Source organism: Agelaius phoeniceus, chromosome Z, assembly GCF_051311805.1.
Source record: "Agelaius phoeniceus isolate bAgePho1 chromosome Z, bAgePho1.hap1, whole genome shotgun sequence".
NCBI lineage: Eukaryota > Metazoa > Chordata > Aves > Passeriformes > Icteridae > Agelaius > Agelaius phoeniceus.
In genome coordinates, this window is record NC_135303.1 from 85,990,271 (window position 1) to 86,014,218 (window position 23,948).

Below are 23,948 nucleotides of genomic sequence, written 5' to 3' on the forward strand. Positions count from 1 at the left end.
TTAGACAGAAGAAGCGTGCATGGCAATTCTGGGTGGGAAAAGATTATGAGCAGAGACTGTGTTTCTGTCCATTACACTTGTCTCAATGCAGTAACAAAGACACCCATCCAATACATTTTAATAAATTATTTGTAGAACAATTGCCACACAGAAGAGAAGCCTCAGTGTTTCCTTCAAATTGCACTCTGAAATATTGCTGCATTAAAAATAAGGAAAATTCCCAGGTTATTAAAGCCACTAGTAAACTAATCACCAGTTGCACAGCTGAAGAGGAGCATGTTAGGAAACCCAGAGGAAATAGGCAACTTCGTCCAGATCAACGGGATAGTCGGTGAGCAGCACCGGGGTCTTCTCAAACAGCTCCCCCTTGTAGCTGCGCCACTTGCCCGCTGGCAGGTAGACATCGCGCTCCTGCTTGCCCATCTCCAGCACAGGAGCCACCATCAGGGTGTCCCCAATGAGGAACTGGGAGTCGATGCGGTGAGTGGCCTCGTCGCGGGGCGAGATCCACCAGATGGGACGGATGATGGGGTCGCCCGTGTCGGTGACCTCCCCCGCCAGCTCCAGCAGCAGCGGGGCCACCAGGGACTCGTGGAGCTGCGTGAACTTCTGGGCGATCTCCACCACCTCCTTGTCATAGAGCCAGGGTGGGATGGAGAACTGCATGGAGGGCATGAAGGCCGACAGCTCCAGCCAGCGCACGTACAGCTCCCGGTTGGGGATCTCAGCCGCCCCCTCCGTCTTGTTGGGGAGGAAGTTTCCTCCAATCATATCTGGCAGTACAAAGGGGTAGCCCAGCATGCTGATGGTGAGGACAGTGGGGATGAGGGACTTGAGGCCGAGCTCGTAGCCCCAGACAGAGTCGCGGTCAATGATGCGGAAGAAGCAGGAGATGTTCTGTGACTGGTAGCCCACGCGCACCTCGGCCAGCTCATAGAAGGGGATGGCCATCTCCGTGTAGCGCCGGGACCAGATGCTGGGGTCGGACAGCGGGCGGAAGGTGCTGAACTGCTTGGGCAGGTAGCTGGTCTCGCCCGCGTCAAACTTGAAGGACGAGATGCCGTACTTGTGCCGCAGCTGGCGCAGGTGGCTCTGGAACCAGTCACGGGCTGCTGGGTTGGTGAAGTCCAGGATGGCCCCAATGCCGTTCCACCACTCCACCATGGCCGGCAGCCGCCCCGAGGGCTCCTTGATGAACAGCTGACGCTCAATCCCCACACCAAAATTGGAGGAATTGTAGTTTATGAAAGGATGAGTCCACAGAGTGACCTTAAAGCCATCTTCTCTCAGCTTTGCAAACATCTCTGTTACGTTGGGGAACTTGACAGGGTCAAAGTCAAAATCTCCATAGGCCTGGGTGTACATGTCATCAATTTCTATGTGGCTGCAGTTAAAATGGTATTTCTTGATCTTTTCAGCAAACCGCAAGAGTTTATCCTGGTCGATATCATTCTTGTAGAGGGCCCATGTGGACCATATGGGGTACCGGAAGGCGTTCTCAGCAGGGATCTTGGAGGGCTTGTTGAAGTACCTGCGCACCATGTACTTGTGGATGGAGGTGATGTCGGAGCCCACGCAGACGCGGTAGCTGAGCTCGGGGAAGGGCTGCTGGCCTGGTGGGGGCTTGTAGGGCGAGTCCTTGTAGCGGGCCTGGAAGAAGAGGGCGCGCTCGGTGGCGTTGAAGCCCAGGTGGAAGGGCACGGAGTCGTTGATCTTGATGGCCGCCGCCTTGGAGGAGAGCCAGTAGCGCTCGAGGATGCCGCCAAAGCTGTCGCGGAAGGAGTAGACGTCGCTGGTCACGTAGGGCACGGGCTCCTGGTAGCCGGCCAGGCGGATGGGCCAGTGCTGGATGCTCATCTCCGAGCCCCCGTACCAGTGGGCGTCCTCCCAGAACATGGTGTGCTCCACGGCCGGGCCGGCCGCCAGCTCCTCCCAGCGCACGCGGTAGCACATCACCGTGTCCTTGGGCTTCACCGTCTGGATGAAGAAGTTGAGCGGGCCCCGGCTCGAGCGCGAGCAGCTCAGGATCTCGCCCTCCTTGGAGCACGACTCCAGGTCCAGGCTGCCCGAGCGGAAGGCCAGCCGGAACACCACCTCGCCGTGCTGGTTGCGGATGACAAAGCCGTCCGCCCGCAGGTCCATCAGCTCCGTCTTGAGCCGCTCCGCCTTCCTCAGGGACACCGTGTAGTAGCACCAGGCCACCACCGCTGCAATGAACAGGATGAGGCCCAGCAGGATGGCACCCAGCATCGGCCTCAGCTCCTTGGAGGGCTTCACTGGTGCTACAATGTCAGTCAAGTGCCCTTCTTTGGCACCCTCCTTTGGAAAGTTTCCATGTTTTCCCGAGCGGTGGGTAATCCGAGTGTCCATTATCCCTTTGCAGCCTCAACACCTGGTTAGCAACTTTGCTGCTGAATTCTTTTACTCCAGCTGGTGAAGAGAAAATCCAAGATGCTGCATGAAGCTTTGTCACAATGTCCTTTTCAAAGCTTGTCTGCTCACACCTGCAATGGTTTTTCATAAAACCAAGAGTCATAAACACCAAAACAAGCCAATTAAATCTTGCTGAAGGCTGCAGCTCCTCTGCTCCATCCGCAGCCCAGCCTCCCTGCCCTCTGTCTCTGGCTCACTTCGCTCTGCAGTGGCAGCCTGCTCACTGGCAGCTGTGTTGAGCTTTTTTGGAGCATGTCTGTGCCAGGATTCCTATGACCCTCTCTTGGCTGCAGCCTTGCTCTGTCCCACAGAGCAAGGATGAAGGGATAAAAGTCAGACTAGAGCCTGGAGGAGAATGGGGCCCGGGCAAGGGGCTGCTGCCTGAGCATACAAACTGGACATCACAGGCTGATCTGTGTTTACATTAATTATGAGCCCTGCTGGATTTCCTCTCCTGCCCACAACCTCCCTGCATTAAACAAAGGCAGAGAAATGCTGCGCTGAAGTTTCCAGCCCCCACCTGCTGCTCCCCACCACACTCCCAGGGATGCAGCTGGCAACAGATGTTTTATCTCCCTATGCACTTTGCTCCTTCCTGAACTGCATGGGGATGTGGGGGTGTGTTTGTGGGGATGTGTTTTTCTTTCCTTTCAACTGCCTGCCCTGCTACCTATTCCAAAGCCATCACCCCAGGAAAGCCCCTCTGGCCCTTGCAGGGGGAAAAGGGAATCTTCCACTACATCTCTGTCTCTGTATTTTTATTATCATTCAGTTCTCCTAATTTATTACCACTCGTTAGCTGCTGGGCATATGCCAGGCAAGATGCTACACTGCAGTGGAGCTGGAAGATGTTTTGGTTCACAGTATAAGGATAGGTGTATTAAATTGAAGTTGTTGCAAGACCAGGACTACATCAAAACCTTGTTTTGCTGAGAAATGCACAGAAGGTGACGTGTTCCAGCTGCATCAAGCATCACCAAGCCAGCTAATGCAGCACAGCTGAGTATCTACTGCCAACAAAAACACAGGCAGGAGAAACTGAGGCTGGAGGCTTGAGGCAATGCATTCTGTGCAACCATGTTTGTGGCTCCCCTGGCCCCTTCCTGGGGTCTGTATGATCTGACAGGATGAAAACTTGCAGGAGCAGCCTATATGGAGAGAGGGAAAAGGAGCCAGCTTGCTCATCTGATCTGTGCCCAGCAATAAATGGCTGGGTGTATTTACCCGTGTCACTATGACATCGGCGTCTAAATATACAGAGATGATAAGGCACCCAGGGAGCCATTAAAAATGCCAGAGGTCAACACATTTTGGATCGATCACAGCAGATCCCAAACCACCCAAATTAACTGCCTGGTTAGTTTTTGAAGTGCATTCTTGGGATGAGAGAGACTTAGCTGAGAAAAAGAGCTGGAGTGGATAAAAGTCTTCTCAGGCAAACCCTGGCCAGGGCAGGAGGGTAAGAAAAGGAAGGTTATTGCTGCCCCAAAGAGATGGTGATCCAGGACATGGGTGGTTTTGGGGAGCAGGTTGGATTACACATGCTCAGGGCACTCTGCCAGCCCCAAAGGGCTCAGAGCTGGCAGCCTCCCAGTGCTGGCCTGGCTCCTGACACGGCTTTGCAGCTCCGGCCCGGGTGGTTTCCAGCGAAACCCTCGTGTTTTTGCAAAACAACATTTTCATTTTGAAGGTGTTATTGTGTGCTGGGTCAGTCCTCAGTTGCTGACTGAGGAGCTTTCTTCCTCTTCTTCCTTCCTCCTTTCACCGTCCCAGCAGCCTGGGGACAGGACTTCCCTTTAAGACAAGTTGCACCATTTTCCAGGGTGAAAAATTAAGAAATGGAAAGAGAAGGTTTTCTTCTTTCGTTTTTTCTTCTTTCTTTTTTTTTTTTTTTCCTTATATATTAAGCAACACATTAAAAACCCCAGAACACATGGACATCATGACTCAAAAATCTGTCGAAGAATAAAGGATGTGAGGGAAGTTTGCAAGCTTTCTATGCAGTGATTTGACTCCCAGAGAGTTGCTTTAAATCCCTTGATTTCCCCAGGAGCAGAAGATCAGGGGCAGAAAAATCATATACAAGCAAGCTGGAATTCCTGAGCCAAGCCGTCCTGTCTCCAGGGATTTTTGGGTTTTCCTCACTCCTATGATGTTGTGGGATGCCATATATATACCCCAGCCCTTCCCCTCACAGAGAAGAGGAGAGATGTGAGTGGTCCGTGGAGACAGCAGGCACTGGTACTTCTGGAGGCAGCAGAGGATGAAATTGGGATTCCTAGCATAGATTCCACCAGGGTAGAAGAGCTTCTGAAGCTGCACTCCCATCCTTTAAAGCTTATGTCTCCAGAAAGCATTAAACATCTGCTGGCCTAGCTGTCAGCCTGAGTGATGCCCAGGGGTGATGAGAAGGACTTTTGCTAAGGGATGCACAGAAGTGATCCGGAGCCCAGACCCAGCCCTATCCTTGCTCCATCCATGGGTTTATGGCATCACAGAGACCCTTGTCTGGGAATACTTAACTGGTCCTTGCAGAGCCTCTGTGCTCTGGTGAGTGCTTTGTTAACCCCCCCCAAGAGTGCAACCCAAGGCAGGTTGTGCTGAATTCTCCCACAGTGCCCTGGAAGCCAGATGTACCCTGGACACCAGCACTGCTGTGTTATATTTGGGCTGCTTTATCAGGTGCTAATCAGGTATGGATCTGGGCCTGTCTGTCGCCCAGGCTGAAAGAAGCCAGGATTCCTCACCCCAAGGATCTTAGCAGCACTTAGCATGCACAGATTAAACATTGACATAGCTGTGATAAGCCAAAAATGAGCCAGGACTTTAGACCCTCTTATAGCTGAACGGGAGCTTCAAGGGTTTCAAGTGACGAAACACAAATCAGCCAGCTCAAAGGGCAACTACACCCCTAAACCCCTTATGCACCTACCCTCAGAGTCTCCTTCCCCCAGACCAAATTTATCCCTAGAACCTCCCCCAGTCTCCTGGTACTTGTGTCACGAAGTTTGTCAGGCCTCTATTCAGGAATCACAGCTATGTGATTCCTGAATCCTCAGATTATCAGCATTCTAAAACTCTGAGGCTGCCTCAGTTGCTGCTAAGAGCACCAAGGTCAAGATTTTGATCCCTGGATGGGCCACTCACTTAAGAATTGGACTAAAGGATGATCCCTGAGAGTCACCTCCAACTCAGAATATTCTGTGATTCTGCATATGTTTACCTTCCTGGTGGTTCAGGGAGAGCATCAATCTTTAAAGAACCCATCAGGAAACAATTCTTCCTTTAAACAGAATGGCAGTTTTCTATATTGAAGTTCCCTTTATAGGTTATCAAACACTTAGTCACTATCAGGTGCTTTTAGCGAGATTATACAACATGTCCTAGCAGAAAGACCCATAGGTAGCTAAACATAATAAGCCATAAACAAACTACTGCCCTGTCAAATGCTGCAAGAACTGATTAATCATTTACCAAGCCCTTTTAGACTGTTTAAAATGGACCTTTTTAGCAGAAAAGTCATGCAAAGTGGAAAGCAGTTCCCATTAGCTCTCATTTCCTGCAGCAGCTTGACAAATATGGGTGGTGTATGGGGGATTTATTGACAATAAAGGGACTCAGGGGAGGTTTGCTCACCATTTTTTCCTGTGCATATAGATGGTGTGAGGAAAGAGGCATCTGCTGCCTCTGCAGCTGAGGAGGGAGAGCCAAGGTTATTGCATGAGCTGCCACAGATTAGCTGCAAGCCCGACAAGGCTTAACACAAGGTGGAAGTGGCTGGGGGGTGGCTGCATAGGGTAAAGTGACATTGCTCTGCAGTCCATGTGGTGCAGGTAGGGACAACAAAATCTCTGCCAGCAGCACACGGTGCTTACAGAACACCTGCAGCAGCAGGAGCAGGTGGAGAGAAAGGACACAGTCAGAGCCTGTCCCTCAGAGTGGTGCAGGATCCTGCTCCACCTGCAAATACACTCATTTGTGTCCTGGAGCAGGGAGGATACCAGCCCTAATGCTGAGTGCACCCCTCACCCTAGGTCTGGGCTTTTAGAAGTGCCCAATAGCTCCAGGGATGGATGGGATGACTGTCCTCACTGCTTCAACCCTTGGCCTCTGAGGATCTCACCCAGCACCTTGGGCTGGAGCAGCAGTTTGGTTCATATTAACCCCATGCCAGCCACAGAGCCCAACCAGCTGGGAGGCCTTTGGCTGTACCCTGCACATGGAGAGACCTTCACCAGCTCACACCACCAGACAACTCTGAGCAGGCCTATTTCTGGAAGCCATCCTGATTTTGGGGTCTCTGCCCTGCTCCCCATGGTTCCTGATGCCTGGGGGGTTTTTGTCTCACCTCAGCATGAAGGTGGCTGCACAGACATTGCTGGTTTCTGCCTGTACAGAGTGCTGCTGCAAAGCTGATTACCCTGTGCAAGCCTGACAGTGTCATAAACCCCCTGGAACCTCGCAAAGCCAGCTCAGATCTGGAGCAGTAATATTACCTGAGGTTTTTCCTAATCCAGAGGATTCCAGTCCCTCAGTACTGGGAAAAAAAGGTAGAGTTTACTGCACAGGTCTTTCATTCCTAATTGCTATAGGAACAGGATCTGGAAGATCCATTCCTGTCTTCTTGTTCAAACTCCTCCTCTGGAGCTGGCAGAAAAAAAGCCTTGCAAAATCAACTTTTTTCCCTGTTTCAGGTCTCTCTCTGACTCCTCAAGATGCACACAGTGTCCTTGCACTGCTCCAAGCTGCCGGTAGTGGCCACAGCATCCCACTGCAGCCTGGGAGCTGCTCTGCCCATATCCTTGGGAAGGAGCTCCATCTGCCGAGCCAGTGACCCAGGCTGAAACCCAGGGACCATTGCCAGACCTGTCCCAGGCTGTGGGGTGACTGGTCATCAGGCATCCCCTGGGTACACCGAGCTCGTCAGACCCTATTTACCAGGATCAATGCTTGTGAGGAGCTCCAAGGGGATTTTGAGGTGCTTTCCCCTCAAACAAACCAGAGAAGGAGGGGTTAGCAAAGCACAGGTGAGGGCAGAAAAGGTCCTTGTGTGCCACAGCTGCAACCATGTGAGCAGTCTGGGGGACACTGGAAATACAGGAAAATGGGGGAAAAAAAGGGTGCTGTCATCTCAGTCTTCTTTGAATGAAGTCAGAAGGCTGAGCTCATGCCAGGTGAAGGAATGAGCCAGGTACTCACCTGGGGCCCAGATGGGCTTTCTCCCACTTAGGGACAAAGGCTCCCACCCAGGCTCAGCTGGCAGCTCCTCTGAGAGACAAAGCTCCTGGGAGCTGCCTGCAATAGAAAAGAGATAAAGAGGCTCAATTCTTGAAGGTTTTTCTTGGAGGGGAACTAATCTTGCTTGCTATTTTCTTGTGACAATGAGTCAGACCTGCCATGAGGGCAGGACAACGTGGGTCCTTGAGGGATGCTTCAGGTTCTGCATGGGTTAAGCCAAGTGCCTGCCAGGGTGAGGGGTCCTGGGCAATGCAGCTCCTGCCTGCACCTGTGGGACTTCTTGTGGCACTTATGCACCCACAGTGGGAGATGAGGCTCTCAGACAGGCTGAGTGCATCTGCTCTGGGCTCCCCACAGACTCAGTCTGCTGCTCACAGTCGGTTTTACTTTATCCCAGACCAGCTCCACTTCCCAGCCATGGGAGTATTTTGGCATGTAAAAATTTCTTTTTTCTCCTGCATTCCTTCTTGGAGATACAGGATCTTTACTCTAGTTATTTTCCTAAACATCTGATGCCATTTGATCTCTATGATCAAAGGTTCCAATGCAGGGAAAACCTGCCAAAGGCCAGAGAGCTGAAAAGAAAGCCAATGAGCATCTCCACCTTGCCCAAAGTATGTTACCTTTGAAGAGTGGAAGATTTCACCTCTAAAATACTGAAAAAACTCCCCAGAACCCCAGTGCTCCTCACTCCGTATTCACACAGATACAGAGTGAATTTTGCCATCTCTTTCCTGGGATAACCCTACAGGTAAAGAATTGAGCTGAGATTTTAAGCCTCTTCCTGATGTCTCCAGTGTCAAAAAACACTGTTCAGGCTACAAGGCTGGGGTGAAAGTGTAACAGGCTGGGCAGTCCCTGAGCACCCCACAGGTTCAGAGCTAGCAAAAATATTTGTCTCCACTACCTCTGCCAGCTGTTGTGTGCTGGAAAGCAATGCCTGTCCCACTCCAGACAAGGCTGCAGTTGGTGTGTGGTGAGTGAGTGACCCCTGTGCATGAAGGTGTGGTGGCCAGCACCACACCACAATCTGGAGATTAAGTTTCACTTGATCATTACTTCACTCTGATTAAATTCACCATGAGCTGCAACATGATGAGAAAAAACAATGCACCCATCAAACTGACCATGGAGACAAGAACAAGGCTCCTCCATGGGACTTGGGCTGGCAAGGACTAACTGATGTGGGAATTACGTGACCGAAGGTCAGCGATTACAGGACTCTCCTGCTCCACATGGGAGAGGCCACAGCTGGAAAATAGCTTGCTCTCTCCTAGGGACATCCCAGGAAAAGCCGTGAAAACAATTTGAAGAAAGCCTCTGCATGTGTGAGGCTAGGCCATTCCCTAAGAAAGCCAATGTAGGGGGGAAGAATGGACTCTAAGGCTACAGAGCAATTTTATATGCAAGTACTTTCTTGCACATATAAGAATCCAGGCCAAAGTGGTGTCTTGAAACCCTAAAAATCTCAGTGGCTAATGTTCAACTGATTCTTTTTTGGTTTGTGCTGATAGGTTGCTCTTGGACTGACCACTCTTCTCCAGGGCCTAAATATGGCACTGGTTTCTGGTGTGGGCTCTCCTCAGTCTGGTGCCAAGGAAATGCAGTGAAGAGTGTTTGCATTTTCAGTCCCAGTCAAGTAGAGGAGAATTTACATCTGCATTTTTTAAATTAAATTGCCTATAATTTATCACAATTTCACCTGTTCCCGTGGGGGAAAAACCCACAGTAATCACAAAGAAACCAGCTGGTATTTTTCTTATGCACAGTGCTACAGTCAGACAAGACCAACCTCACCACAGCAAGAATTTACCCCAGCCTTCCCCTTTGTTTGGTTGTAGAATATCCTTTACTATATCCACATCTTATTTGAAGCCAGGTTACCCCTCTGATAGTGGGAAAGCTGGGAGCCATCCTCCCAGGGCTGCACAAAGAGGGAGCTGCACCATTGCAAGGCCCTGACCTGAGACCATGCCCTTGCATGGACCCCAGTACTGCACTGCTTTCATTTGACAGCTTGGCCACTAAAGGAAGCAACTCCCAGCCCTCCAGCTGACTCCTGGTCTCATGGTCATAGCTGGGAGGTGTGACATTGACACCATTTAGGACTGGACCCCAAAAGTGAAAGTGAAGCCACCATTTTTTAAGTGTCTTTGTGCAAAAGGCTTAATGGTTTATTAAAGTGAGAATGACCTCAGCACACATATGAGACAGACAATAGCTGAGAGGATGTGGCTGAATGGGAACATCTTGCTAGCAAAATTGTAACTCTCACTTGCCCTGCCACTGTTCACCTGTCAGCCTTTGCTGCTTCTCCTTTGGAAGGGATGTGAGGTTTCTTCCCTATGCAGAGCCCAAAGTGATGCATGAAAAGTCAAATTCAACCCAAGCAACCCTCAGGATGATGATCGGGGGTAAACCCAGAGCAGGAGCCTGCTCCCCCATCCAGGAGCTCAACTCCCCCTTCCATCACTCTCTGGCTCCAGGACAGCCACAGCTGGTTTGTGAGGCTTTATCTCTGCCATGAGCTATAACTCTGCCTAAAATCCTCTTGGCAGGAACCATTCTCTCTAAAGAGAGAACCACCCTGTGACAGCAGGGCCAAGTGCAGGGTTTCAGCAGACACATCCCACGCCCCTCCGAGCACTCCTGCTGAACTTTGCTTTTTTTTGCCAGGCCAGCCCTGCATCCCCCTCTGCTCCCAGCCCTGGCAAAGGCAGGGCCAGCCTGCTTGGCACGCATCTGTCACTGCTGGGAGCAATCCCTGCTGCTAGGCAGCCGAGCCTGGCAGCCGCGAGCATCCCGGTCCAGCGTCCCCCCCATCCTGGCTCGCCGTCATATGATTTCTCCCAAGGGACAACCGCTGAGCAGGACTGTGTCTCCGAGCTGATCCTTTGCTGATAAGCCAGCTGCCAAGCCTCCACTGCTGAGACAAAAGAGTTTTTCTCTTCCCAGCAGGGCTTTTCTGCTGTGAATGACAGAGAAAGGGGTAAAAGTGAGCTGCCTGGCACTTCTCGTGGGCAAGAGGCTTTGGGGGCTCCTTGTCCCCTGCTGTGCCGGCAGATCATGGAGCTTTTCAGGCTGAGCCTGGGCTGCATTTGCCTCCTTCCCTGGCTTGAGGGTAAGTTTCTCCTCTTTTGGGGTAGCTGTAAACCGGGAAGATAACAGCCTCCTGGGTTTTAACCTGCTTTCCTGCTGAACTGTTGCTTGGGCTGCAAAGCTCAAGAACCCACCAGCTGTAGAACAAGTGCCAACAGGCACATTTCAGGGCAGCATTTAAATGGGATTAAACACAGGGGTACAGAAGAGTGAGGGACAGACTGGCAAGGTGCTGGGATGGCTGGGCCAGGGACACTGTGGCATCATGCCAGCAGCTTTTATAAAGTGCTTTTAAGCTGCTGAGAGTAGTGGATGAATAAATCTGCTCAGGGAGGGAGACAACCACTAAGTGACCTCCTAAGCACTAATATTCCTCCCGGTCCCAGCTGCTCCTTCCCAGAAGAAGTGAATGAGCTCAGAGCATGCTAGCAGCATGGGAGAGGGTAGTGGGAAGTGCAGAAGTATTAGTCCCGCTCCTGTGGTGGTTGGCTGGGAGCGGGATGTGCTGGGGAGCTGCAGAATCTGCATTGCTCACCTCCACGGAGCAAACTTGGTAGCAGCTCATGTTGATACTCAGCTGCTTTCTGGGGTTGCTCCAGTCCTGTATCCTGCCCATGCACAGAAGTATTCTGAATCCAAGCAGCCCTGGTTTGATGTGCATGGGTAGATGCAAAAAGCAGAAGTCCCTGCTGAGCATGATCCCAGAGATCTGGGGCAGTGCTACCCAGGAACAGTTTCCCAGGAGTGGTGCTACCGTGGTCTCACTAATCTCATCATGGACATCAGGAGGAACCAATTTTCTTTAAAAATGGGAAAACTCCCTGAGCTAATAAGCCTTTTTATTTTGCTGCTATGACTGAGACGTCAGGTTGAAAGCAACTCATTGATATAAATCACTGAAGTTCTTCAAGGCTCCTTCAGTCCCTAAAGCAGCAAGGAGAACAGCCCTGCAGTTTTACAGGTTACATGCTCAGAGCTGTTCAAAATCCCTCAACCAGAGGACCACAACTATTTGGGCTGCCCGGCAGGGATGTTTACTCTTTAAAGACAAACCTCAGACTGGCACCTCTGACCAGCTACTTTCCATTCCTTGCTGCACAAGTGAGTGTTCCCTGGGATGCTTTGAGAAGTTACCTTCTCAATTTGCTCTGCTGCTGGGTAATAGGAGAGGTTTGTGCTCCTACAGGTTTGACTTCTGCTCCATCTACTGCTGTTTTCTGCACCTCAAAAGTTGCCAATTAAAGTGAACTGAATCTCTCACTTTGTTAAGCCCCAGGCTGAGGCTATGTCCCTGTAGTGGTAAGGGGTGTTGATGCACATGCATCTTTTAAGTTAGAGGAGATTTGGTTAGGATCTGGAGATTATACCACGATGGCATGCAAAGAGAGCAGAACAGCCTTCAGGTTGCTGCTCTTCCTTTGCCTCTAAGGTAGGATTTTGTCTAGTGTTAGAATAAAGTGATTTTTTACTGCTGCCATACAACACAATCCACATGGTTTTGTTTTATTAGTAAAGTATGGAGGATCACAGGGTATTTAATTTCCTTTCTAGTGTAATGCTTTTGGTGCAAACATGATCAGCCACTGCATTTCAGCCAGACCAGTAATAAAACAATAAAACCACCACTGTTTTGCAGAAAGGAATTCATCTTCCCAATGCCTGGCAATGCCCAATGAAGCTCAAAGCACAGAGCACAAACATGTTCATGCTTGGGGCTGAAATTCCCCTGTGGCAGATTTTCCCCATCTCCTCCTGCCTGGAGCTCCTGAGTTTTAAGGCTGCTGGCAGGACAGAGATGCTTGCTCTTAACAGACCTCTGAGGGCTTGGTTTCCTGCTGAAAACTGGAAATCCTGGAATTTCCTAAGCTGGTCCTGACAGTTGTTCCTTTGGAAAGTACCTGCAAACAGAGAGGAGGCAAAAATTAGTTAGATGTCAGAAAAAAATTCTTCACGGAAAGAGTGATTGGGCAATGGAATGGGCTGCCCAGGAAGGTGGTGGAGCCACCATCCCTGGAGGTGTTTAGAAAAAGACTGGATGTGGCACCCAGTGCCATGGTTTAGTTGATAAGGAAGTGTTAGGTTAGGTCACAGGTTGGACTTGATGGTCTCAAAGGTCTTTTCCAACCTGGTTCACCCTGTGATTCTGTAAAAAGTTTTGTTAAAAAGCCAGACCTAATGATGACCCCATGAGGTGCACTGGGCAGTGGGAAGTCAGGCACCAGCAGGATCTGTGCCTACATGTACAGAAAGAAAACTGCTGAAATAAAACTGCATTTAACACTGACTCTGGACCCCCATGCACTGGGTGTTAGGCTGTGGTGTCTGTGTTTGGCATCTTGGCCTGATCCCATATCTTGGGAGCCACTCTCCTCTCCCTCAGATCCATGGTAATGCTTGCCCTGATCCCTGATGCCCTGACCTCAAAAGGCAGCCCTAAGCATTTTGCACTGAGGAGGCAGAAAGGCCAAGCTTGTACAATTCTTCTGCTCCCACATTGACTTTTCAGCCTCCAACTATTTTTCACTTGGGGGATTTCCTGTCTGTGATGCATTTAACTCTTCAGTAGCTACCAGACCTTCTCCCTTGGCTTGTGCAGGTTCTCCCCAGCAGCAGCAAACAATGCCTGGGTGGAGAAGTACGTCCTGCCCACTGCAAGCCTTCCCTTGGCACCCCTAGTCCCAACCAGGATCAGTCCTTGGCCAGTCAGCCCCTCTCCATCTCCTCCAGACCTCTCTGGATTTTGTAGACACCCATCATATCCCCACCCCAGGGACTGGTTTTCCCCACTTGCATCAGCTTTGTGGTGACTTCACCAACCTCCCCTGCTTCCTATAATTTATAGATTTTTTTTTTTCATTCAAAACCTTCCTCCTTTTCCTATGGCTGCTCTGGTCCTTTGGAGACCTTTGCTGAGCTACTTGGTCAAAAGTGGACCTTGCAGTGATGTGGAAAGATATGAAACCCTGTTGGTAAACCAAAATCAAGATATTCTTAAGAAAACAGCAGTGTTTGGGAAAAAAATATGGGCCAAGCCATCCCAAACTATTTGCAAATATCTTTGATCAAGACATCACAGGCAATGCTTAGAAACAGCAGAAACTTTCCCAGTCACACTGGGATTACTGGTAACCAAGGCTTTCTCAGTGGCATTACCTTAATTAGGAACGTTGCATGGATTTTGCCCCTAATCCTCCATGGAACAGCATGTCCCCAGGGTGGTCATGCTGCAGAAAAGCAGGGGCCTGTATTTGCTTGCTTTTCTATCTTGTAACCAGACAGAGTGTCAGTATCATAGGACAAATGAGCTGGCATCAAGAAGCCTTGCTAGAAATTGTTTATTTTGTTCCTAAAAATATGAAGAGGCCAAAGTGTTCAAGTATGAGCAGCCCAAAGCAGGCATCTACTTGAACTCTGTGGGTAAGGCTGGCATTTTCCAGAAACGCTAAATCCCATCCTCAGGGAGTACACTGGATGCTCTGGTTCCTCCAGGTTAACATTCTTTAAAATGCTAGAGCTCATGGCCTTATTTGTAGGACTACTGGGCAGCAGGACTTGGGATGTCATTTTGTCTCCTGAGTAAAGATTCTTGATGCCTGATGTGTGTCTCAAAGTAAACATCCTCCAGGTTTAGTTGTGGGGCACGAGCAATGGCTGCTGGCAGCCACATGTAACTGCAATGTTTGCAGGTAACAAACATGGTGATTGTTTAGAGGGGAACATAAAACATCAGGCACTCCACAGAGAGCAAAACACGTATTTCCTGCTGGGTCAAACAGCAGCACTCTTCAAAGTGAAGTAGTGAAAATACCCAAAATTTTCAAATGGAGAGTCATTGCCAAGAAAGGAAAAGAAAATACAGCAAAGATTGTGGCATGCTTAATAATAAAACCTGTAATAAAACATATGAGAAAAATACCTGGATGAGCAGCCTAGAGAGAGAATACAAAAAACTGCCAGCAGAAATTTTCAAACATTATCTGAAGCAGGAAGTTGGTGGGGGTCAGGAGGTCAGTAAATGACTGGCACAAATGCAAGAAGGGTGACCAAAAGTAGGGCAGTGTAGAAAGGCTGAATGGATTACTGGCTGTAGTGCTCCCTTCAGACATGGTCAGGGAGGACGTGGCAGTCACTCCCTCTGCAGTTTGAAGGGTTATCAAACAGAATTGGGAACAGAGGAAGTTTAAGGAGGGGAAAAAAAAAAGGATAAATAAACTATGGCAAAGGACCAGCCCAAATATCTTTTGAGTTACAGAAAACTAAAGATGACATTAAAAAATGTTTAAGGAGTGTATTAAATTCTTATTTAATGCAATCTTGACACCAAAGGGCTGCATTGAAATAATGCCCTTCTTAAGAGGGATCTTTGCATAGCCTAGGGAGACAGGTCCTTAGGCTCCATTTCAGCATGGGCAAGTCAGTGGAAGAAAAGAAGAGTATTTACAGACAGATAAACATGAGCAAAGTCAATGCAGCTTTTGTAATGGGAATGCCTGACATCCATGATGGTATCAGTAAGAACATAAATGTGCTGAGCAGATCAAGGTCTTGTGCCAGTGTTTGCAAAAGGCTTTTGATAAGAATCTTCCACCAAGGCCCTTAAGAAACTACATTCTCATGGAGTAGGAGACAGACGTAGCCCACAGGCTGGAACAAAGACTGGAATAAGTTGACATGATCACAGCAGTGATAGTATCAGAAGGTGCTCAGAAAGATCAGAAGGGATCTGATCTTGCAGCTTCCTGTGGCAGCTTCCTGATGCCACAAAGTAATTAAGAATAATCAAAACTTAAGCTGACATTGTGAAACTGGAGAAGGAGCTCTGATACTGATGGAGCAACAAAATGATATTTTGCTTTGAACTTCAGAGCTGAAAAATGTAGTGGGCAAAACCATTTTACCCATAAATACCCATTGATACTCTCTGAGTTAGTTCATACAGAGCACTGGAATGGCTGCCCAGAGAGGCTGTGGAATCTCCCTGTCTGGAGATGTTCAAACCCCACGTGGATGTGATTCTGTGTCACCTGCTCCATGTGATCCTGTGTTGGCTGGATTTGACTGTTTGATCTCAGTGGTCCCTTCCAACCCCAACAAATCTGTGATTCTGTGATTTTTGGAAGGAGGTACTGGCATCTTGTTGTCTTGAGTGAGCTATTTACTTGTCTGATTCTTACCCTCTTCCTCTATTGGCAGATGTTAATGGCCCAGCGCTGCAGACAGGATCCTGGGCTCAGCAGTTTTATCTGACCCAGCACAGTTGTCATATTCCCCTGTTACATTCTAATGCTCGTCTCAAATTATTACTTTGGAAGTGGGTTTATCACAGTTAACCTGAAGCAAAGATGTGAGAATCTTGAATTCCACATCCTAGGGAAAAGTGGCGAGGGTGGGGTGGGGCTGGGGGGACTGTATTAATCAATTTCAATTTCCCAAAGTTTAAGGGAAATTACTTATGAGACATTTCTCCTGCCTTTAGAGGCTGGCAGAAACTCAAGTCCAAAATGCATTGAATGTCTTACCTCCACCCAGCCCTCAGTAAGGGTTAAAGAGAACAGGACTCACAAGTTGCCCACAAATAGCCCAGGAATTTAATTTCCATTTAGGCACATTGGCTTGGCAGGAATTGTCTGGATTGGTGGCTATCACAGGTCCATGCAAGTCAATATCCCAGCAGAGACACATTGATCAGACAATCCCAGAGCTGGTGGAGAAGCACTGTGGTTTCTGGCTCCTCTCCTCAGGCATTCAGGCTGAGCAAAAAGCCCTGAGCTGTTTCTGCTTTACACAGCCCCAAGGCATTATTAATCTAGCAGAACCCTAGAATTTCCTGAGACAAAAACATGAGAGCTCCTTTAAACTATTGTTTATACCATTGTTATTGTGTACCAGCTTCTGTTTATACTGTCACAAATCTCTTCAGGTACTGAGCCAAATACTTATATTGGCTCAGTATTGTTTTGGTTTGCTGTGGTGGTTTTTTCATTTGGGAGGGGAAACTCTGCAGAAATAGTTTAGATAAAAATCAGTGTTCTTGCCTAACATCACTTTTCTGTGTCCTCTTTATGCTTGCTCAGTACTATATGCCCATGGGGCTTTTATAATTCTGTCTCCTGGGGAAAAGAGAGAAAAAAAAGTCACTGTAAAATCTGGGAGTTGCAAGGTGTTGTTATTAAAAGATTTCTCAGAATGTCCAGAAATTTGAAACTTCTATTTCTCTCCATCTTAGGCATAAAATATACAGCAGAAAGTTCACCTGAAACACTGGTGGATGGTTTAGCACTTAACATTTTGCTCAGGATATTCACAGGCCACACCTGATGAAGTTATACTGAAAACAGTGGCAATCCTTCAGCTAATGTGATATTCATCCTAAATCCTCTGAGATGTTGGGACCTGTTGCTCTTAAAAGCAACAAGCAATTACAGAAATTGCTTCAAATTGTGTGTTTGTTGTGGGACCTGCAAAGTCTCCCTCTTACTAAAGGATTCTTACAAGTGGTACTTTTGTTCCTAAGGTGCACAGACCAATGTCAGGTGTGCTAAATCCAAGATAATTTCAATACTTACATGAGCTGCCTCAGCCAAATACTTACACATTTCTGGTGGGATATGGTTTTATCCCTGCACTGTTTTAATACCTCCAGAAGCCACTTAATAGAAAGTGTAGCCCAAGGTAGCCTCATTGGCCCCAGATGAACAGCACAAGGGGGATTTAAACTGCTCTTTTATGAGAAAGATTTTACCTGGATAGGGGCAAAAGATCCCTCAAACTAATTTGTTTGGAGGGAGGGAAGGATGGCTACCTAGTTAAAACAATTGAAGTACTGAATTAAATACATATATATATATATATACAGGCAGATATTTGATATAATCATTCAAGTTGGAAGGATGTTTTTCCTCATTAGTTACATAACTGCTATTTTCCTCTAGTGCTGCTCATGGCTATATGCACGCTCCTGCTTTTCAAAGAAATGTCATTCCAGGAAATTAGGAAGCTGTGGGAACAGTTTATCTGGGCATGCCCTTCCAGGAAAGGACTGGTGGGTTACCTTTTGCCTCCCCCAGGGTATTTACAAAGGGATGTGTTAGTGCACAGTACTGAACCCTGCTCTGATTGTACCGCAGTAGCAGAGGGACAAGGCTTCCTCATAAGGAACACCCGGCTGGAAAAGTGCATCCGTGCCTCCCAGGAGACCAACAGCATCAGCCTGGCCAGCTGCAAGGAGCAGTCCCAGCAGCAGAGGTGGGGCTGGGACCCTGACACGGGCACCATCGTCAGCCTGCACACGGGGGGCTGCCTGTCGGCACACAGGATGCGTCAGAACGCCCTGGTCAAGCTGGAGCCCTGCGGGGACTGGGAACGCCAGGCATGGCTCTGCAGCAGGAAGGGACACTTGACTCTGCAGAGCTTGGGCTTCCACCTTGGCACCAAGGAGGGAGGCCACAAGGTCTTTGTCTCGAGGGAGAAGGACAAGTTCAGCAGGTGGAAGACGCTGGCGGATGAAACCGTCTGTGCTGCTGCCCGGACAGCAGCTGGGAGGCCCAGCAAACCAACACAACAAGCTCTAGACACACAAGTGTGGATCTATGAAAGTAAGAGGAGGTAGATTTAGTGTGAGATAACATCTAACTTTCATGTCATCCAAGCCATCTAACACCAGGCTTGCACATGTCATTCTAACTCATGTTCACTTCGGCCCCACCTGGAGAAACACCAAATGGCTCCACTGGTCCCACTGGTTTCCAGTGGTGGCTGTACAGTGTTTTCCAGGAGCATGCAAAACCTTACATGATCAGGTCTCCAAAGCCCAGGTGCATTTCTGAGGACAGGCAAATATTTTGGTAAAATATTTCTGAATTGGTGCCCACAGCTAAGAATAGTGGAAATTGCTTTCCCAAGCACAAAACACCCAAGGAAGTCTCCCAAAGTCAGGCACTTTAGACTTCGAAAGAGCTTTTGGTATTTTGGAATGTCTCTTTTTGGTAAAACAACTGGAGGCAGCTGAAAACTTCTTTTAAACTTATACATATTATTGAGAAGCAGTTGTATCAGAAATTCTTGCTTCAGTTTCTGAAATTAAAGTTCTCTTCTGTCACACCCCAACAGTGCACCTTTCATTAATGAAATCTAGTTGTAACCTTCATTCAATGTTCTCATTAGCCTCAGTGAACCTTGCTGCTGGTGCCCAGTGAAGCCATAAAGACACTGGTGGACATAGTAAGTAGTGGGAGGGAGCTTAAGTGTTGCCCTCCCTTTGCATTAGGAAATTCCAGATGACATCAAAAATCATTAGAAATGGGGTTTATAGGGACCAATTATGGCCTTGGCCTTTGCTGAAGAGATTCCAAACTGCTTTCACCAGTATTCACTGGCCTTTGTCTTAGACTGGACACAGAAAGGGCAAAAACCCTGGTCTTGTCACAATTTTAGGAGTTTGACATAAGGCTACCAAACTCCAGGCATGATCATTTTACCAAGATGTGGCTGTGATCATTTGTTGTGTGCCCAGTGAAGCCCACTGCTAATCACTGATAGTTCATGGTCCAGTCTGTTTCCCACTTTCATTTAAGTCCTTTCTGCGGGTTTAATAATAAATGTGGTTTTTGGTACTTTTCTTGTAAAGTTGTGCACAGAACTGAGACCTGAAAATCACATTCCATTCCTCCTCTCCTCCTCCCCTCCCCTCCTTTCTCCCACTCCAGAGACCCAAAACCACCTGGTGTTTGTAATGATTTTTTATGTATTTGTCCACTCTGTAGGTGATGAAGTTCCCAACATTCCTCAGGGAAAATTATTTCCCTGAGAGGAGGCTATTCCTTACCTTAAGGTTGATGGACCCAATGAGATTTTGAGCTCTGTAGAAATGAGTAAAGAGAAAATGTGATGTATCTGCTTGGTGTAAGCAGATGGATTATAAATATAACCTTTTGACACAGAGACACTGTATCTAATTTGAAATAAAAAGAGATACATCAGCTGCTTTGGCTGTCATGTGTAGAGAAGGTGGCCTTTTTCCCCCTCAAGGTTTTTAATTAGCCAACTAGAAGGTCATCATGTAATTATCACAACAGTTACAAGTGTACTGTTTGTTTAACATTAAGTTAAATATGGACCACACAAATTAGATACCATAATAGGCTAGTTAAATATAGGCTAGGAAATGCGTGGAACATTTAAGATATGGGAAAAAGGCATGTGAAAAGAGCGTTTTCATTCCCCAAGGCAATGCTCCTGGCAGCCCAGGGCTGCCTTGGAGCCAGGATCCCTAAATAAGGCTGTGAGGGTAAACACAGAGCAGCTTTTGAATCAGGCTGTGCCACTCAGCGTGTCTCACACAAAGTCAAAATTTTCCTATCAATCCCATGGTTCAGTCTACTGTAGGGAACTTCTGACTACTCACTAACACCACCAAAATTCTATATATTTGTTCAGGCATTTCTTATCTAACTTCCACCTGAGCTCAACAGACAACTTATACTTTGGTGGATTATCTGCTCAGTAAATTACACCTGTGTAGCTGTGCTGTGGATGCTTATTCCACAGGATGGGATGGGGTCTAGATAGGCAGCAGGGAGCCCTGAAGTCACAGTGTTCTTGGTCTTGGCATGTGCATCATTGCAGCAGAGGGGTGAATTGCTGACACCAAACTTCACACAGCCTCCCCTCTAGCAGTAGGTGCTTGCCCACACACCCTACTCTGCAAAGGAAGGTATCGAGCCTTGCAGGAGGTATGGCCTACTTAAAACCCTTTGGATCCCAATTTTACATCTGCAGTGTTGTTAACAGCTATGAGTCTTCCACTTGCCTCTTCCTCACACATCATCCTTTAACAGCTGGTGTTGCACTCATACTGTTAAAACCCATGACCACATCTACCACCAGAAAACAGGCTCTGCTTTGATTGTTGATTCCATCTTGAGAGGTTCATTTCACCTTTAAAATCTGTGACAGCTGAAAGCCCCTGATGCACAGGAGGGGGTGATTGCTACTGCACCACATCCTTCTCACCCTGCAGGCCAGAGAACCAAACCAGCAGGGTTGGGCTCCTTTTCCTTGCTGGGCAATGAGCATATCCAGGTTCCTGTACAAAAAGTAAATGATAATCACACAGATCTTTGCTTTATTTCCTTCCAAGCTAAAACCATTGATTCATCGAAGATCGATGCTGTGGACAGAGAGTCTTCTGTGAGCTTGACTGACCCCCCTCTGGCTAACAAGTTCAACAGCACAGTGTCTCCAGCAAAGACCAAACAGGCACAGCTCCCAGCAAATGAGGGTGAGCACGTTTCTGAATGCATACATAAGAACAGCAGGAAGGAAAGTGTGGGCAGACTTTGAGGTTACTCAGCTATTTTCGGTGGTGGAAGAGTACCTGAGGATTTCTGAAGAACTTCCATGTGTACTACTGAATGCTTTCACCCAACATGCTGAGGAGTTTCCCTTGGAAAGCAAAGCAGTGATACAGGCTTAACCTGGAGGCACAGCCACCCACTGTTTTAGGAGCAAAAATTATCTGTCGTTGGGGAACACCGAGTGACAGTAAAGTTTCCTTTTCCTTTCTGGGTCCCATACAAAAGTGATTTTGTGGTTACAGTGAAGCCTCGTGAGAAATCTGGACCCCTGATCCAACTGGAAGCTGCTAATCAGAGTCTTTCTGCTTCTTCCACTAGACCCATCCCACAACCACTCCAAGAAACATGGAAATCGGGGGAAAAACACTGGGGCCAGGCTTGCAGGTAGGTTCAGGGATCAGCCAGAGGAGGAAGGGACCAGGCAGATGAAGGTTCGTCAGTGCCTCTCTCCTTCCCATTGTGACAGAGATACATTTCCCTGGGGTACTGCTGAGGATGCTCAGTAGGGAATGAGGGCACAAAATTACCTGTCAGAAAGACTCTTTTTAAATCTCCACAGGCCTGCGATAAAAAAAAAAATAGTAAAAACATGAAAGTCAGACAGCTGCTAGCACTACTGCTTTATCCCAGCCCTTCTTCTTTTGTATCAGAAAGATGCAGAGTGGAGAAGGATGAGATATTCCTGTCTTCATAGCAAGAAAGAAAAACTTTTGTGGCCACTTTCAATAGAAGGATGCTATGCAGTGTAAAAACAGCTCTAAGACATTGATCTTGTAGACAGTGCACTTTTCCTGTTATCTGGCATTTTCCAGGGACATTACAGGCAATTCTTTGTGGTAGTTGTAGCTATTGCTAGGAACAGTTTGCATAAGTACAGCAAACTAGTGATGCTTTCTCTGATACCCTTTCAGGCACGAACTGGAAGACAGCCATGCTGGTCCTCAGCCCCCTGGCTTTCATACTGGGATTAATAATACTGACACTCAATGTTCACTACAACAAGTAAGTGAGAGTCAGGTTCATTGGCTTTGCCATGAATAGCATCTTAAAGAAAATCTCCAACGTCTCAAAACAAAAGTCTTGGTCTTGGCACCCTTCCCCATTCCACAACTGATGTCACTGGCTCTCAGCAGATGGCTCTGGTCACCAATGTGTCACCCTTGGGGATTTCTCCTCTCTGCCACCCAGTTTATCCATTCCACTCACTGACCCACCCAAATGCAGCCACTACTGTTGGCTCCTCCTCCCCTACACGTCTCGTGCCATCCCTGAAGGAAGTGCCATTACAGTTGCTGACATGGAGAAGCAACCAAGTGACAGACAGGTGCAGTTACTCTCTTCTCTCTTCACTTAGGAAGAAGAAAATCCTCTCTGCTCTGAAGAGCTCTCCAGCCCACAGCAGCAGAGTTGATTTACGGGAGCCGACCCCGCTGCGAAGAGGGGTCCACCCCCAGCCGTACCTGCCACCATCCCGCTCCCCTTCCCTGAGGCGGGGAGAGATCCTCATCGAGTGGAAAGATGGGACTGTCACTCCTCTTTTTGACAACGTCAATTACCAAGTGGACTAGCTCCAGAATGACAGGTCTTTTGTTCCCTCCCGTGTCACTGCTCCCACCAGGAAAGCTGCCACCACAGCTATCTCCTCCCTGCCCTTGCTGTTTTGACAGGAAGCACAGTTTGGGGTTTTTTTCTAAACACTTGAGTACAATCCTCTTGCACAGGACAAGGGCTGAAGTAAGCAGAGTAGATTGTTTGGTTTGTATAGGCACATGCTGCTTAGCGATTTCAGAACTGCCTTAACCCACAAGAAACCCCAGGTTTCCCTAAAGAAGCTGGGACTTCTGCCAGATGCAACTGCCCATTGAATCAAAATTAGAGTTGCTGAGCATATGAAAAAGTGAATCTTTGAAGACAATGCAAAAGGTAAAAAGCAAAAGTCCTGATGATCCTTAAATTCTTTTTAAGATAAAACTAGCTGCCAAGAGACACAGAAGGCCATCAGTTACATTGTCAGTGTGAGAATGTAATTAATAAGCACTGCCTTCTATAAAATCTCTTCCATGTATCTGCCAAAATATTCATTCCCACTAAGTTGTCAGTTAAGTAACAGCATTAAAAGGTAGCACTCCACTGTCCTTTCTGCATCACTGCAAGAGCCCTGCTGAGAGAGCATGTGTCTCTCAGAACTCTTCCATATTTAAGATGTACTAAACCTTATTATAACACACATCCTCTTTTATTATATAGACTGGCAAGAAATGTCGGTCATGCTTGTTGGGGATATTGCATATAGAGCCACTTTGTTCCAGCTTCAGTCTCTGATTTCCTATAATCATATAGAATAGACAATGAATAGATACACTGCTCCACCAGAGCAGTAATGCAGTTCTTTTTCTTTTAGATAGGAGTAAGACATTGTTTTCAGCCTTTACACTTCTTGTTTAAGCAAAATTACCTGCAACTATCACACTCAATCCTGATCTTTTCTCAGTGAAATCTGTAATGTCTTAGTGCTTTCCTAATATTCATGAATGTATGCTTTCTTTCTCTCTGATTCTGAGATGATGTAAGCATGGCTATAAGTCAAGAGTTATGTGGAGAAAGAAACAATAACACCAGGAAATTACAAGTATGAGCTGTGTCAGTGCATTTGTTCAGTAGAGCAAGGGAAACAGTATCCTCACATCTCTTACTTGAGCAACGCCTTTCACTTGACCTAAATTAAGCTGTTCTGCTATTTCAGTGTAGGTTAGATTTCTCTTGAGTTTGGTTTTATTTAACCTACAGCAGAAGTAAGGTCTCTCCAGGGAATTTAAAATCTCT

General features: G+C 47.7%; 2 protein-coding genes across 4 annotated transcripts; one reads left to right on the forward strand and one right to left on the reverse strand.

Annotated features, from left to right (window-relative positions):
- Nucleotides 1–86: 86 nt before the first annotated feature.
- On the reverse strand, nt 87–12,653 carry LOC129133095 (myogenesis-regulating glycosidase-like). Its single transcript, XM_054652704.2, has 2 exons — nt 12,585–12,653; nt 87–2,504 (listed from the first exon to the last, which is right to left on the reverse strand). The coding sequence occupies exon 2, from the start codon at nt 2,368–2,370 to the stop codon at nt 280–282; it is 2,091 nt and encodes a 696-aa protein (XP_054508679.2). The 5' UTR covers nt 2,371–2,504; nt 12,585–12,653; the 3' UTR covers nt 87–279.
- On the forward strand, nt 10,428–23,757 carry LOC129132728 (uncharacterized). 3 transcript variants are annotated; one of them, XM_077171356.1, is made up of 6 exons: nt 10,428–10,792; nt 17,838–18,365; nt 20,909–21,049; nt 21,444–21,509; nt 22,037–22,127; nt 22,480–23,757. In XM_077171356.1, exons 1-6 carry the CDS (start codon nt 10,738–10,740, stop codon nt 22,691–22,693), a joined length of 1,095 nt encoding a protein of 364 aa, XP_077027471.1. In that variant the 5' UTR covers nt 10,428–10,737; the 3' UTR covers nt 22,694–23,757. The 3 variants fall into 3 exon arrangements, with proteins under 3 accessions (XP_077027471.1, XP_077027473.1, XP_054508110.2); XM_077171358.1 differs by having other exon boundaries at nt 10,430–10,792; nt 17,901–18,365; XM_054652135.2 differs by having other exon boundaries at nt 10,432–10,792; nt 17,898–18,365.
- Nucleotides 23,758–23,948: the final 191 nt, after the last annotated feature.

Excerpts from the sequence above, each read along its gene's own strand:
- LOC129132728 (XM_077171356.1), top strand. The coding sequence starts at position 10,738 with ATGGAGCTTTTCAGGCTGAGCCTGGGCTGCATTTGCCTCCTTCCCTGG. Across the intron at positions 18,366-20,908 it reads ACAAGTGTGGATCTATGAAA|CTAAAACCATTGATTCATCG; the intron begins GTAAGAGGAGGT and ends TTTCCTTCCAAG. Across the intron at positions 21,050-21,443 it reads ACAGCTCCCAGCAAATGAGG|ACCCATCCCACAACCACTCC; the intron begins GTGAGCACGTTT and ends TTCTTCCACTAG.
- LOC129133095 (XM_054652704.2), bottom strand. The coding sequence starts at position 2,370 with ATGGACACTCGGATTACCCACCGCTCGGGAAAACATGGAAACTTTCCA.